We start from the raw sequence: 17,293 nt of genomic DNA, 5'->3' as shown, positions 1-17,293 counted from the left end.
TTGCTCTTGATGAGCTTGTTGTGTTCTCTCCTTGCACAGGGTTCTGGGGGGTGTGGGGGGGGGAGTATAATCCTTTTTACCTGCCTGGTCCCTGAAAGGAAAAAATGTCTTAACATGACAGTGGGGACCCTGTTGTAAGTCCAGTGGCCCATCTAACTCCATGTCACCTGTCAGTGTAGAGACTTGAGCAGTATCCTTATGGTATGATCAGATGTGGGTCCACTGTCATAACCACAGCAGTTGCTATCCCTCTAAGTGAAGCAGGGAGCTGAGAGCTGGGCAGCCGTGGCATCCACCAGTCATGAGCTCAGCTTGTCACGGCCACACCGGTTTCTGTAGAACGTTGAGCACCAGCAGGGGAATTAGCCCCGCTTTGAGAGCGTTGCGGCCGTTATGACGAGCACAGCTCGTCATGAGCACACGGCCTCCGTGGCTCATGACGAGCTGAGCTCGTCATGAGCATGGGAGGGGTTAAGGCACATTAGAATGTCAGTCTTTGAGATCTAGAGCAGTTTGCAGCATTTGTATGTGGCTATATCCGAAAAGTAGTACAATGTTCTGATTGGGATACAAGTAAAAATACTTTACAATGAGAAACATATTCTGGTATGCCAGTAATGTCATTGTGTATGTTTGGTCCTGTCTGATGCATTTTAAATAATTATGTATACTGTAACAAAGTAATAGAAATAAAAGTACTAAAAATTATACAGGTCTGTTAACATACACAAGGTGACTTCATTCATGGGGAGTTGTGTATCTCTCATGGCTACTTAAATCACTATAAACAATTATCTGTTTCTCAGTGTGTGTTTTGTGGCCCCATTCAAAAAGAAGGGATTGAAAAAGTTAATACATCTTTCTAATATGATCAGCATTTTGATACTGAGTGCAAATGCATGACTCATAGTCTCAAATTGGAAATGCATGATGATGCTGGTCTGTAATGTGATCACAGAGTTGTTTTTCAAAGATGGCTGAGTAATGCTCGTCTTGTGGTCTCTCTGAAGGTTCTCAGCGCGCCTCATCGATAGCAGCTTCACGACTTGAACTGGCCATGTCTGAAATCACCATGCAAAGTGCTGCCCACAAGTCTGGACCAGTGCAGCTCTGGATGAGCCTGGAACAGATATGGTTAAAAGCTGGTAAGCCTCATGGTTTAACTAGAATGATCTTTACATTTCATTAAATGACTTAAATCTAGTGCCATCCATTCATATGTATTGTTCACATATAAACTGAAACCGTTCTTGGTTTCTACTAGTAGCTATGTATTTCTAAGTGTGGCAGAGAACTCTGGTTCATATTATTTAGAAATTGAAAAACTCTCATCAGCCATTGGTTGTTGTAAGTGGCATTCATGATGTTCCTAAGCCACGGACAGGCTGTAATGGGCATTGGTGTCTCATTCATGAAATATGCAGGCATGACCCACATTTCAATGGTGCAGCATCAGATAGAGTTCACTGACGGAGGGACGCCCTCTTTTCTTTGTTTTGGGCAGCTGTCTTCTTTTGTTTGCTGACTTTGGAAATCTTTCAACAGTGAACTCTGCACTTTATTATTTATTATACAGGTAACTATAGAAGATTTTCATATAACAGGTCTGGCTTGTTAGTCGGAGGAAGAAGTTATCGTACAATCTGACCGGGTGACATTTTCAGTTTTCCTCAGCAGGAGCCTTGTTTTGTGTACTGGTGCCTGAAGCCTTCGGGTAACTACAGACGGCTTGCAAGTAGTTTGATAGTTTAAAGGGGGAGTTAGCATACAATCAGGCAAGTGAGTAATCATGTTCAATTTTCTTCAGCATGACACTTATTTCTAAAAGATCTCAGTTAAAAACAACTCTAAAGAGAGATTTTTTTTTAAAGTTTCCTGGATTTTGTGCAGTTGCGTTCAGTTTTCAATTTTGAAACAACAGCATTCCAAAGTCTCGATTCTTGTTCACCAAGAGACGTCGTGCCCTCTTTTTTCACTATTTCTAAGGCTGTAGTGAGGAGACAGCTTCTTCACATAAGTGATACCAGTGCTACAGTACACTTTGTGGATTGCACACAGGACACTGAATGTAATCCTGGTACCTTCCTGATAAAGAGCTTCAAGAGCATGCTTGCTGTGGTCCTGCTCCCTGAGGTTAAGACTCAGCCTGCCTGCTTTGTTCTGAAGTTGCTGGAGCTTGGCGGTGAGTTTCTTGAGGAGACCAGTGCATCTGATGTTACAGAAGTCTAGGCGTGAAAGACCTCTGGTCAGCCTTAATGTGTTCAATTTGAAGGTGGGGAGGATTTATTTCAACACGCGAAAGCTGCAAGAGCTGTATAGTCACATTGTTCGACACAGCAATGACTTAGGATACAAGTATAAAGTTGGTGTAGAAGAGAATTCCAAGATCCTCACTCTAGGTAATGCTCTGTGTGTTCAAGGTTTGTAGCTGTGCAGGTGGGTGCGCATCAAGTGCAGGATTTCTGATCACTAAGATCTCACTCTTGGCACAATTCATACACAACTCCCTTTAATCCTGTAGAACATGTGGTTTAAAACACAAAGATATGTGTGATGGTACATTTTCTAAGTGGAAATGGATTTGAGTATTGTCACTCACATTTGGCAGTTCTTCTGGTCTGCTCAAGGAATTCTACCCAGGGGCAAATCTAAATGTTTAAAGGAGGTGCAAGATTTTGAGGGCCAGATTGAAAACCTTATTGGATTCCAGGAGTTAAGACAAGCTGAAGTACCTGAACTGGCATGGGGAAGTGAGTCACTTCTGGGGCGTTAGGGGGGAAACAAACAATTTTGGCAATTTTTAATATCTTCTTAGTTTTAAGACTTTGGCATGTGAGTTCTTGGTAGATGTATCCTTAATTTTGTTGGCTGCCACTTAGCTGCATTAATCAGAGTAACCTTTCTACTTGCTTGCTGCCATGTGTTAGTCTCTCGTGTGTGTTTTGTCTTGGTCACTTTGGGATGCAAGATGCATCTCGATTATCTTATCCTTCCAGAAAAGGAAGTCTTTGCCTTTAATGTTTAACGCCATAGACAAATCTGCATGAAACGTGCAAATCTACTAGCTCAGTCAGCTACCTTTCTGCATGACAAGTTTCGTAAAGAGCTGCACAAGGAAAAAGGGGGTGGGAAAGGTGTACATTTCACACTTCTTTTGCTCCATTTGAAAACTTTGCTGAAAGATTGAGAAACAAAAATTCTGAACAGATCTACACCAAACTTAGTATGAAAGTAGACCTTTACTCAGAAATCATGCTTTTACATTTGGTGTTAATCTGTGCTGTAGTATTCAAAATATTTGTATTATAAAATGGTGCCGTGCAGGACTAATACTTTTGTGTGTATTTTTACCGTAATTTTGCAATCTGTGAGCCAATACGGACTTGTGAGTTTTGTGATGAGTGGAAAAAATCAACTGTGCACGTTAGTATGCCGGTCTTGCTCTAAGGTCTTTTCTCACCCTCAACAATTGATCAAAAAGTATTTCTAGTTCTGATGCATGATGTAAAAGATACCATAAACAAGCATTTCTGTCTCTTATAGTCATTGACAGAGCAGCTGAGCCACTCTTATGCGCACACTTTACCTTGTTGCTCAAGGAGTTGCCTAATGTCTTACATTTCTCAGGCAAATTTATACCTTGAGTCTGACTCACTCAATTATATTTCTTTAATTGATATGCTTGATACCTTAGTAGCCATCTCCTCGCCTCATGGGACTTGAAGATTCCTTTCCAATCATGCAACCACTATAAGTTGGAATGCAATGTGGATGCTACAGAATGTCTGAAGGAATTCTTCTCTCACACTTTATTCTTACTTAACAAACACGATTTATAACCCTCAGTGTTGAACTTGGCCCCTTTTGCATCCCTGAACTTTTTGCCTTCCTCCTGGTATTTTTTCTGTGCTGGTGGTTTTAGGACTCTGGGCACTTTATCACTGCTGTCCAGTGTAAAGTGCATGTGCTCTCTATAGTAAACATAGTAAGATTGGTCTACAGCTGTTTGGCGTATTTAATTTACCGATCAGTCCCTTATAAGGATAGGATAGAGTTTTATTAAGCACTCGAATGCCGAGGCGTCTTGGTGCTGGGAGGTGAGAAAAGAGAGGGACTGCATACAACTGTACCAACCGTTTTAAAATGGTATCTCATATACCCAGGGCCAGTAAATTAAATGCTACTGGTGGGCTTGCAGCGTTGCTTGCACCACCCACCAAAGTAGTCATTCAAACCTGTCTAAGGCCTCTGCCATTGCAGGGCCAGCGCATGCAGTTTACTGCCGCTGTGACACTGCACATAAAGTGGGTCCCACGTCTGACTCCCCTTTTACTACATATCAGTCACCCTAAGGTAAGCCCTAGCTAGCCCTATGGGAAGGGTGTGCTGTAGGTAAAAGGTATGACATCTGCCTTAACTATGTGGCATGTCCTGGTAGTAACAAACAGACATTTTGGTTGCTCACTACTGTGAGGCTGCCCTCTCATAGGAATGCATTGGGGATTCCCTGACGTGTTTCAGTGGTAATTCCTGACATTAGAGGAGTATCATGATCAAGTTTAATATGTTTCAAATAGTGGTAATAAATGCTGCGTAATGGTGTTTGTAGATTTATTATCACTATTTTAGAAATGCCCTTTTAGAAGAGGGCATTTCTGTGTGCATTTCTGTGTGCTATGTGTTTTTGTGCCTGCCTGTTTTGTATTGCATGTCTGGCTCTGGAGTGACAGAGACTGGGGAGGTGCAGTGTCTCCAGAGGGGCTGGGTGAGTCAGTGCTAGGCTGAATAGGCCAATATGCATTTGGAGTGGTGGAAGGAGTAGCACCTGAGCCTGAATACGACTCTGCATGCCTTCATCATGCTGGCTCCGCCACCCTGTGGTGTGTCTGGGGCCAGAGCCTACACGAACAACCGAGGTTGTTGTGCACTGTAAATAAAATGTTTGAGTGCCCCCCCCCCCCAGAACTGGTTTGGACCAGGCACAGATCCCCGTGCCAGGGGAAGAACAAAGACTTGATGGGGTATAAGTATTGGGGCTGTGACCCCATGATAGTGTGCTTTTTGTGCTTACTTGGAGACAGGACTTGAGGACTGCTGGACGCCAGGTTCCAGTTTGGAGAGGATCTTGCCTGGCAGTTCTGGCTGGACTATTCTTACAGGAACAGGACCAAGGCCGATTTGCATATGGCTGTAACTGATGTAGAGTAGCATGATGGGCACAAAATGATGGACTGAGTTGTGGCCCTGAGTATTTATCAGTGGCAGGTATTAGTTCAAGCATTCCATCATCGCTTTTTCAATTTTATTACTGATTCTGTACAGGCACAAACTCAGACACACTAAGCACCCCACAATACCTAGGCATCTGGCATCCGAAACAGGGATGTCTTGAACTATGTAAGGCATACATCTCAGTCAATTCAATTCAATTCAAAAATCTTTATTCGATTGTAGATAATACAATCATAAAAGTACAATTCATAAGTACACATTTAAAAACATTCTGGACAATTCATTTCATGTGGCAAGTGAAAGACACAGTATACAGTACAAAGAAAAAGATCGTACAGCGGGCACTAAAGGCATGAGCAGTGTTTAGTTAAAAACATAAATTACTATATTGTTTAAAAGCACCTAAAACATTCGCAGCATAATTATCCATCCATACTTTTCCTAAAACAGATGGCTTTTTTTTAAAAGTTACAGACAAATAAGGTACAGTCACAATTCAGTAGTTGTAAGTAGTAAAGTGCAGGTTTGATTTGTACAAAGTTCAGTTTTTTAAGGCACGGTATAAGGTATAGTTTCCGTGGGGTGGAGTAATAGGGGCAGATAAAAAGAAAGTGGGCCAGATCTTGAGGAGACTTTCCGTCGCAGCCACAAGCTGGCAACACTTCACCCCGTTGTGCCCCACTTGGTACCGCCAGTAGGAGATGATATAAATCAAAACGGAACCTTATTAACAAAAACTGTTCATAACTGGTCATAGGCCATGTCAAATAAGGTTCCATTTGTGGACAGGTTTTAAGTAGTAAGTGTTTCCTAACACTGTCCTTCTGTATCTCAACCTCTTCTCTGTCAGTACATCTTAACAATAATAGAGCATTTTTTACCGAGGTAACATCTGATTTTGTAATCAAGTTTGGAGCATAAAACAAATCAGAACGGCCAATTGCCGTCAAACAATCCTTTATATACTTCACCCACGGGACTTTAAACCTCCCGTCTAACAATAAGGCTTCTTTCAGCAGGGCATGTGTGAGTGGAATGTCGGTATTAAGCCAACAATTCAGCCAACACAGAACCGGGCTTACTGCTATTCTATCACCTAAATAAGGGACCCCCAACTCCTCATGTACAGAGTAGTTCCCAATACCCCTTGGCAACCTCAGTATCTTTTTCAGGACGTTATTTTCTGTAACCATTAGGTCTTTTATCTTACAATAGCCCCAGAGCTCGCTTCCATAGCAGGAAACAGCAACACTTTTTGCCTGGTACAGTTTGAGCAATGCGGCCGTAGGGCAGTTACCGATTATTTTTGCAAAGCCAAGAATGGCCGCATTTACCCGTGATATTTCGCCCTTCTTTTTAGACACTGCGGGGCCCCACGATAATTTATGATCTAAGAGGACCCCAAGGTATGAAAAGGAATTAGTTGAGGGGATTTTCTCCCCATTGATACTAAAGGAATCAGTTTTCCGGGTGCCCTTTCCTGTTTTCATGACATAGGACTTGGAGTTGTTAATGCTTAGGCCACGTGACTCCATAAATTTAAAGAAGGAATTTAATAACTTCTGAAGACCGATTGCTGTCCTAGATATAAGAACAGCATCGTCTGCATAAAGTAACACGGGCACCCCCTTGCGCTCAACAAAGGGGTAATCTGCTTCAGTATTTAAAAGAAATTCCTCCAATTCGTTAATATATAGGTTAAAGAGGAATGGGGCCAAGATGCATCCTTGACGAACTCCCCGGTTTATTCTGAATTCGTCCGTTACTTTAAGGTCTTGGGTGTAACGGACATTAGCTCTAGTATCCGAATGCAGATCGGCTAGGAAGTTGACAAGATTCCTCTCTACACCCATTCTCAACAGGGTAGCCCATAATAAGCTCCTGTCCACACAATCGAAAGCGGACGACAAGTCCATAAATGCCATGTAGACGATTCCTTGTCTAGCCAGGGTATATTTGCTTAATATCAAATATAGGTTCAGGCACTGTGTAATAGTCGAATGGCCAGGTCTGAACCCATATTGTATAGGTGATAGAATATTGTTATCTTTAGCCCATTTGGATAGCCTGTTAAGAATTACCCCCCTACTACTTTAGCTATTGAATTTATTAAAGAAATCGGCCTGTAACATAATGGACTGCTGCGATCGCCCTTTTTAAAATCGGGGACTATAGTCGATAGACCCCACATATTTGGGCACCCCGTTATCACTGCTGCATTTATTACCGCCGTGAGAACAGGGGCCCAAAAGGGGATACTAGACTTGAACAGGTCCGGTGGCAGACCATCCGGGCCTGGGGCCTTGTTGCTAGTTAGACCCTGAATCCCCCTTGCAACCTCGTTAACTGTAAAGCTTATTGGGTTCACAGATGATATTAAAAAAGCATTTTCTGCACAGTGCTCATTACTCTTAAAAATTGTACTAAAGTGAGTCACCCACTCCCCCTCTGAAATATTTGTACCAGGTACAGTGTCATTAGGGTTATCAAACAAGGGTTTGTTGATAATTTGCCAAAACTTGCTGCTGTTCCCCAACACTGAGGAATCGAGGAGGGATTCTATGATATTGACCTTAATTTCCTTTTTTCTATCGGCTAATGCCTTCCTGTAGGTCAGGCGAAGACTTTTTATCAGGTCAGGGTCTCTAGGTTTAATTTTTAGAGCATTCTTCAGATCCCTACTTGCCTTTGAGCAATTGTGGTCAAACCATTTAGAATTTTTTCCACTTTGCCCCTTTGTCGGAGCTGTTAGCAGAGAACCAATCTTTGAAATCAACCCCGCAAACCCGGTCAAGATATTCGCGGGAGATGAGTCAAAAGATGAACATGCAGACAGCTCCTCCTCACATGCACTGTTTATTTTGGAATACAAAGTGTCTTGGTTTATCATTGTCCACTTAATGCGGCGTCTACCATTTATGCAACTCAGCGTGCCTCGGTCATTGCGAGACATTCGTTTTGTGAGTAAAGACCCACCCAAACTAATAACTAGGGGGTTGTGATCGCTGTAAACACTGAGAAGGATAGTAAATTGCGAGACCCGATGTACAAGATCTGAAGATACTAATATATGATCTATAAAGGATCCCTGGCCGTGTCCTTTGAAGGTTGGAGCGTCAAAAATTTTTGAATCAGGGACCATAGACATAGCTACAGTTAAGTTATTATTATTCACTAAGCCATTTAAGTTCTTGCCTCCCCTAGTATGAGAAAAGTGGAAGCCTTCAACACTGTTACATCCCAGGGAGCCCATTGGGGTAGAGCCTGGGTTACCACATGGGTGAACATTAAAATCGCCTACTATCATTATGTTCCGTGATACAGTGCATGCATTTTTACTCATTAAATCTGTTAGGGATGCAATGTTACAAACACCATTACCGCTATTAGCATTATAAAAATTAACCAGGGTCAAAACATTCTTGCCATTTTTTATGTCAAGCATCTGGATGTTCAAATTATCATTATGACAGATGCTTGTTTTGCAAAGCAAGCCCAAATTAATAAAGGTAGCCAGGCCACCCTTTGCTCTGCCCCTAGTCGAGGCAACCGCTGGAGTGATGAAGCTTAGGAAACCTTCAATGTGGACGTTTTTATCCTCCACCCAAGTCTCTTGAAGGCTTGAACTATGTAAGGCATACATCTCAGTCATGGAGCACAATAATTGGGTTATTAACTAAAATTGAGAGGGTGAAAACACCACAATTTAGAGGTATGCCATACCAAATTATTGGGTAGGTGAACTATGAGCCATTTCACTACTGGAAGTAGAAAAATACAAAAATACATTTTTTGTGCATATTTCCCAATGTGAAGGTGTAAGTGCAAAGAAAAGTGCAGATAGGTGGTGAGGGCAATCACCCACTGCCACTGTTCCATTCATGTCCAGGGGCTTTCTCAAGGTCATGTGATACATTCAATAACTTCTTTAAACAACCACAGGATAATTCGAAACAGATATTACCTCCTGTGCATTTAATTGAAATTGAAACAGACTGTCTTTAAAGTTCTGATTATGCAGCGCATTTATTTATAATTAAGAGGGTGCCTGGAATCAGGTGGGGAAGCAACAGCATCTCCCAACACAACATTGTCTTCTTCACCAAGAAATGCTTGCTGTATTACAGTCACCTTGAGTTGAAGAATGATAATATGGCTGACAATTGTCTACTAAAAATTTTTAGGTGTGAAAGCGCGAAAAGAGACCAAATTTTACTCTCCTGTACCAGTTCAACCTATGACTTACAAGAATGAGTGCCAACTCAGCTGCAACTTTCATTTTCCGAGGTGACAGATCTTTGCCACCATTTATGAATGACGCTAAATCAAACCAAGTCAACCACCATTATAATTTACAGTTTAAGTTCAGTCAATGATGAAAGTTTTAAGTGGATTTTCAAAACGTTATTCTCTTTATGAGATTAGTAAGTTATTTTTATTTCTTTTTATTCAATTAGTTAAATCATTCATTCTTGTCACAGAAATTATCAAGACAATATGGTTAGAGTCATCAGTAATGCAATTTAACAAGTATGTTCATAAAGGAATGAATCCCTATTGTATCTATAAAGAACATACCCTATATAGAACAGAAATAAAGAGTTCTGGAGATGGAGTATCAAAATCAGAAATTAAGAGGTGGAATTCCCCATAAAGAGTAGTTATTGAAACTCAGCCGAGTCTCAGTTGTCATAAGTATTAGCGTACAGCTGCAGTAGCAGACTCTGCAAAATAAGTCTCAGCAGGGAAAATGAAGGAAAACAGGTTTAGCAGTAGCTACCACTGTCCGATTAGAAAAAGGACAAACACAAGTCACCTCGAAAGTGGCGGGCAACAATAATCGCCGTCAGCAGTAGCATACAGCATCCACAAAAGTTCTGGGTGCAAGGGAAAGTGATGAATATGTGTCATCTGTGTCTGTCTAACTAGAAACACACACAAATATAAAAGACTAAACAGCATCCTATTAGCATTGTTGCAGATCTGGTCACAATGAGAAGACATCTTCCGATGGAGAGCAGCTTCTTCTTCCTTTTCCACGGCATAACACATAAAGTTCACAATTTTTCTTATCAAACATTACTAAACGTTTGTCTAACTGGGAATGTCTGTCCTTGGTTCCTAGGGAAGTCTATTGCAGTGTCTATTCTATCATTTATTCAATGTTTCACTGAGGAACAATGAACTACATTAAAGATAGAAACATTTGCTAGCATATTTCTGGTTAGGTAACGGCATTCACATTTCTTATAAATATACATTTACAGTTAAAATGAGTGATTCTCTATTCAGGATTATATGAACATGAGATAGCTAGGAAGTTCAGTCTTGGTGCATCACAAATATGTAGCTTAAGGAAGAAATACATGTTATAAACTCTGCATATTCTGCAGTTATGACAAATCTAAGCAAATCACATTAAGATCAAACTATCAAACACATTTGAACATGGTTCTTCATTTCCTAAATGCATCTATTTCATTAAGAGAGACGCCTAGCTGAGGCATAGCAGTAGAAATGAATGCCTGGTCAATCCTGCACAATTTCACTATGTGTCATTTTTAATACTTTCTTATGTTAATATCTAAGGCAAATGTATCATTGTTGAGATTTTTATGCTAAATTTTCTACTTTCCCACGTGTCATCAATTAAGCTCTTTTAAACATACTGAAATTAGGCAGGTTTCCTAAAGTAAACCGGTAAGAGTCCACGTCCACAAATAGTATACTAAGAAAAGTCTGACAGGACCCTTTCATGGATTTTATGGCCACATTTGTGAGTACTTCCATAGATGCAGGTCCAGGAGAGTGGACATTAAACCTTCCATAATTTTAGCCATAGTCTTTGGCTCTGATAGCATGAAAAACAGTTATGGCATCCTCTATATTATTATTCCTTTGATAAGGATGGCCATTTAATGGCACACTACAATTTTCGAACAAGCAGATTACATTAGGGCATTGCACTCTCTGGTTATTGATGTTAGATTCAAGCCGTTCACCCATCATGCAACACCCTATGAACAACAGATATGGCCAGACATGGGTTCCATGCTCAATGTGCCACTGGAACCAAGCAGTACTCGACTGAAGACCTCCAACTAAGGCAAAACCTGTCTTGTGTAGCTTGAGTTCCGGTTCGGAGCCTACTTGAATTGGCAGTTTGAGCTGAACTGTATCTATTTGAGCAGGGCGAAGACTTATTCGCATATGGCTGAGAATATTATGAGGTTGCATGTTGGGCAAAAAAATTATGAACTGGGCGGCCCTGAGTAATTACAAATGGCTGAGATTAATGCAAGCATTCCACCCATCACTTTTTTAAACTTTACCATATAGTAACATGGCACACTGCTTATTGGTTTTAATATGATCTCAAAGTGAAATAAAACCCCAAAACTCATACACTGTGCAGTACTTACTTAACATTTCTCTGTGGGGGGCCTAGATTAGATTAAAATATTTATTTCCTATATATGCTTAAGGAAATGCTTGAAAAGTCCTCCAAAGTTATTTCCTCTTTTATTTTGAAAATCTTTTTTAATGACGAAAACAGATTTTTGATAACTGGAGTAGAAAAGTAAGTTTGTAAAAATGTACCTTAGGCTGCTTAAGCCAGAACTGTCTTAAAGCAAGTTATTACACTCAATGTGTATCCAAAGCTGGAATACACATCCTTAGTTGTAAGAGTCCATAATTCTGGCTCTGTGGATAATAAACTGCCTCAGAGCCAAGGAAGATCAAATGGGTATTAATTGATCATCATTTAGTAGGGATTAGATATGTGGGAGTGGACGGGAACAGCTGACAGAAGAAAAGGTAGCTTTAGCATCACCTCTTTTGACTTGGAAATGCCAAGGAGGGTAATGCATGTTTATTCCCAGGACCGTCTCAGACAGCCAGGCTTCAGTCACAGTAGAAGGGAAAACCAGGTTGCCCCATCAGCTTTGATGAAAGCCTGTCTAAATAGGGGAGTGTCTAAGGAGCTAAAGCTAGGCCTGCCTGGTGGCACCTGGGTTCAATCATCTACTCTAATTTTACAGTGAGACGAATAGGAAATGCTGCAAAAGAAGATGGAGGGGCAGTGAGGATATAAATGATCGGGTAGTAGAATTTCTCCAGTCACTGACCAGTGCCCAGGGTAAAGCTGACAACTCAACCACCACCTCCTAAGAACATTCCTGCACTTGGCAAATTCCATCGGAAGGAGAAGCTATTGCTGGAAGAAGACGCCTGACTCCTTCTGGAAGAATAAGATTCACACAAGGACTCACAGACACCTTACCTGTGCTGGAATTCAGGAACTGGAGATGCTCACCAAGGTTCAAGTGGTTGGCATCTTGTTTACCTACTCCGGGGTCATAAAACGCAGAAAGACTCCTGACTCTAGGAGGGCCCAGCTTGTTACTGATCATTGACCTGGTAGAATATCTGGCTGGAGAGAGACCTTATGACGAGAAGCATGCCCTGAGGACCTATGAGCTACATTACTGATCATAAGAAACTATCCCAACAATTGGAGACTGAGGCTTTGATAATGAGTCTGACGGAGTGAAAGTACCATATGGATGTGTGCTCCCCCTGTTCATGAGTGGGTCAGTGTTCCTGGATTTCGTGGATGTTGGAAATATGGCCCTGATTTTTCTGGACCATAAATCCACACACTAAAATTCTGAAATGCTTCGGCTGCAGCAGCAGTCAACCCTTATCAACCTATATTTTTTATTTTGTTGGCGAGGAACATTCAGTGTTCCCTGCTGCCAGACTATATCAGTCCATTCTCTCCCCTACTCCCCCTCCTCCACCTCCCCTGCACATAGAGGCCCCCACATACATGTATCACGTTCTCAGAACAGGTGGTAATTGTAGGTATTAAACCCACAGAATTAGGAATAATTGTAGAACCTTTAAATCTGGTTTCAACAAGCATTTCCCCATTCCACTGGATTCAACTTGTAAATGTATTTTACCGGTGCAGTGGTAATGCACAGTAATGTCACTTTTGCATGCAGATTTACCACTCCACATGTACCATGCAACTTGTAATCAGGCCCTAAACATTAAAGTAGAATATTTGGCTTGGATGACCTATTTGATTTATCCAACCTCCGCTCCATCACAATGCATCTGAAATTGTGCCTTGGTCCCAGTCCACCGTAAACTGCTGTTTATCAATTTCACTTTACTTATTATGGGTGCTTTTTGCCTTAGCACATCAAACAGGTATATCTCCAGGTCCTCTTAGCCTACTTAAATGATCTTGGTGTCTTTGTTCATTAAATGTTTCTTTATTTTTCTGAATTGGTTTGGGAATTTATTATGTTGTGCTTGTTACATTGAAATTATTGGTACAGCGTGAACTTCTCTGGGAATTGCCTGGTGCGTGCCCAATATCTACCTGGGGTTGAGAAAACATTTTTCCAGAACTGTATTTTGATCTAACCAGAGTGGGTCTATTGAGTTGGTAGGGTTCCATCCCTCGCAAAATAATAACCTCATTCCTAACGTCAAGTAAACATCTTAAACCGTGAGAGCCACAAGCATGAAGAATTGTACAAAATGTGATTTTCTTTGGAAGCCCAGACATGACTCATCCTTCAACACAATGCTGAAAATGTATGATGATGCTTTTCTTAAAGTGACATATTTTGTGATTTTTTTTTAAACTTTATCCATTAGCATGGCCCAGTGTAAGTCTGAGGAATCCAATAAAGCAAATGGTGTGCTAATCTACAAATAATGCCTATGCTCCACGAAAAGATGTTTTTGTTTTGACACAACAAAGTGAAAATCGAAACTATTGCAAAAGATGATCAATCACTTACCTGTACTTACCATCAACAAAATACTTCCATTTAACCTGTACAACATAGGAGCAATTTCATTGTGTGCTGAAAAATTATTAAAGGTAAACTTAACAAAGAAAATTTGGCAAACCTGTTCCAGCAAGGCTGGTTTCTATTGAAAGTGAAAGGTATTTCGGTAACAAACCTTTGCACACTGATAGCATCTCCAAATAAGCACACAAATTTAATGAAACGTTAGCAAAATGTGCTTACTCTCAAAAATAAAATCCAGCAGTATGTAATTGTAATAATGCACAGTTGTGTGCCTGAACGCGGATTTGATCTCTGCATTGGCATCAAATCTTCATTTGTTAAAATCTGCCCAAAAATTACTATGAAACCATGCTTGTGGGCAGATAACAGAAATCGCGAACGAGCATCCGCGTGCGCAAATGCTTCAAATCTTTTGCCAACTATGCTTAAGACAGAAAGAAACAATCACGGACAAATTCCCTCGGAAAAAGACAATCTTGTGCGAAGTGGAAAAGAAAAACAAAGGGAATATGGGGGCATATTATCAAGGGGGTTTATCCCCGCTTTTTTGGCTTTAAAAGCCAAGAAAGCGGAGATAAAATTATCTCCCTATTACCTAGCTGTCGCTAACACCAGTTAGCGACAGCTAGTAGGAGATAGCGACCATCTTGGGCCCCACTTTGCATGTCAGTGATATTTATCACTAATGACATGCATAGTGGGCATGCCAAGATGTTAGCGACTGGAAACAGTCGCTAACATCGCTATCTCCTATTACCAACTTTTGGAGATATTATCTCCAAAAGCTAACACCTGCCCTGAACAGTTCTTAGCCATGTTATCCAATGGTAGGTGGATAACATGGCTAAGAGCATTAGCTCGGTAATGCATGAATATCGCTGACTTTTCAGCGATATTCATGCATTGCGGCCGATTTTTATCGCATTTGAGATAAACCTTGGTAATACCAAGGTTTATCTGCGATAAAAATCGCCGCAGCTCAGCGGTAAATTTTTGTCTCTAACCAAGCAATATCGATAATTATCGCTATTGCTTGGTAATATGCCCCATGGTCCTTGAGATGTCAAGTCTAACCTGGGTGTTGTGCACCTAAAAATATCGATTAGGGGAGATTTACAATTCTGATCCAGAAACTCGTAAATGTTTGATTTGTTTTCTGCAGAAATGGCATTTCGAAAACAGAATTTCAACCAGTTTGGTGGAATTTTCACAGTCAGCTATAGACGAGTTGAAAGTTTTTAATGTACTGTGTGGTCCTACATACATAAGTAAGTAAGTGAAGACCAATAAACTTGTACAGTTGTGCTTTTTTACATACACTTTGCTGGTAGCTTCCCACTTTGGAAACCCCGAAATTTACTGTTGTCAAGGATTTACAGTAAGAATGTTTCTAGGGCAGGAAAGGGGTGGGAACAAACACCTCAATATTTCTTAAGAATGTGGGAGAAATAGGTTATAATATTTCATGATTAAAAAAACAACGAATTCCATGTGGCACTCATTTTATGCATGTATTACTGAAAACTAGTAACTGACAATTTTTTCTAGGAATACTCCTGGTATTGTTTGAGAATCCCATAGCAGTGAGTACGTTCATCCAAACTTAGAGAAAAGTCTACAGGAGCAAATCCCTGACTTTATTTTTCCTGGACTTTGGAAATGATATAAGTACTAAAAACTGGTTAGTGTCCCATTACTGCCCAGCATTAAAGAGACACTGGATAATACACATTTCATACTCGCATTTAGCAAGGGTTGTGGAGATGCTGTTGTAAAAGGTAGCTTGTTTGAGCAATTAACCTCACCTTTTAACAAGGAAGTGGGTGGATTCTTTACAGAGTGGCTGGGTAAAGCTTTCATTTCCCCTGCATCTGTTCATGAACACTGCAGAGAGTCGTGTGGGCTGTAGGACCTTCATTGCTCTACTGATGCCCACCAGTAATGACATAACATTTTAGAAAAAATACACACACGGTATGTCCATGAGAAACCACAGGTGTAATGCCTGTGCTGGTATTAATATACAAGCCTTCATAATAATGTTATGTCTCGCAGAAAAATTAAGGTCTCGTGCATGGACATAAACGATATTTTGTTTACTGAAACAGATTATTTCGGTATGGCTTGTCATCATACCAGCCCTTCCATCGGATATAGTCTTCAGAGCTAATGTGGTTTGAAATCTAATGATTGTTCTTCTGTTTATGGGACATCTGAAAAATGATGTCTTCGTGCTCTCTAACAAGTGTAATCCCTCTTCTCTTTAGAATTAGGTTAGCATTGCATTTTTGTTAAAAGCCTTTTCAATTGCTCATCTTGTCTGTTTTTCAGGAAATCTAAATGTGTAGCAACAGTGTGGCAAAGTACAATTAAATGTAAAAATTACATAGAGATATATTGACGAGGAAATGTACTTCCTTATTGATTCGGTTTAATTTAATGTGCCCCTAAAACGCACAACACAATGTCAATACTTCTGACGTAGTATTATTATACTGCAATGGACTGTTTACCACTTCGGGGTCGCCAATTAGCTTTGCAGTCCAAGATGCGTCTGGATGTGGCTGGAGCATGGTCTCGCTATTAAAGGCTCCACACCAGGATGAATGCTTCTTTCCAGACCAATTGAAAATAATGAAGCAGGGTTGAAGAAGAATTTGCACTTTCCTGGAAGTTTGCAAAAGTGATTGTATCTGTTTTTTACAATAAACTTTCAAGACCATTTGGATTTCAGGAAAGCAGTGAAGATCTGGCTGTTACTCTCATTGCGTGAATCTGTACCCCTTTTCTTGGCGAGTGGGCGCCAATGGCTTGAATCGAGAGTGGTGTAGTCCCTGTACGGACTTTGCTGCTCCCAGACTGGACCTCTTTTTATATTATAGATCTTACACATTAGAATAAAGTTGTGATATTCTCAATAAGAATGACAGTAATGGGCTAAAGTTTAAAGTTTTACTTTTAGAATATAAAGCATACATACATAAGCTGGACTATCAATCAGGTTAGCATATAGGCATATAAATCACAAGTGCAAAGCACTCAGTAAAGTTCAAAAGGAAGTCCAACATATATCCCCCTTCTAAAGTGGGGAAAAAGTGAGCCCTACAATTGTGAAAAAGAACACCCATTTATAGGACTTTATGCAAAGGATTTCATACATTCACTACATAAGAACATGGTTCCCAGGATGTGCGGCAATTGGGAACGAACAAAAAGAAATA

General features: G+C 40.6%; 1 protein-coding gene across 1 annotated transcript in view; it reads left to right on the top strand.

Annotated features, from left to right (window-relative positions):
* TTC7A (tetratricopeptide repeat domain 7A) overlaps nucleotides 1–17,293 on the top strand; it is a 1,530,821-nt gene that overhangs the window by 1,264,814 nt on the left and 248,714 nt on the right. Inside the window, exon 18 of the mRNA XM_078649658.1 lies at nucleotides 1,011–1,145. Within this exon, the coding sequence (XP_078505784.1) occupies nucleotides 1,011–1,145 (135 nt within the window). The remainder of the gene's footprint in view (nucleotides 1–1,010; nucleotides 1,146–17,293) is intronic.

This window comes from Lissotriton helveticus, chromosome 6, assembly GCF_964261635.1.
Source record: "Lissotriton helveticus chromosome 6, aLisHel1.1, whole genome shotgun sequence".
Taxonomy (NCBI): Eukaryota; Metazoa; Chordata; class Amphibia; order Caudata; family Salamandridae; genus Lissotriton; species Lissotriton helveticus.
This window is presented reverse-complemented; position numbering and strand designations above follow the sequence as displayed.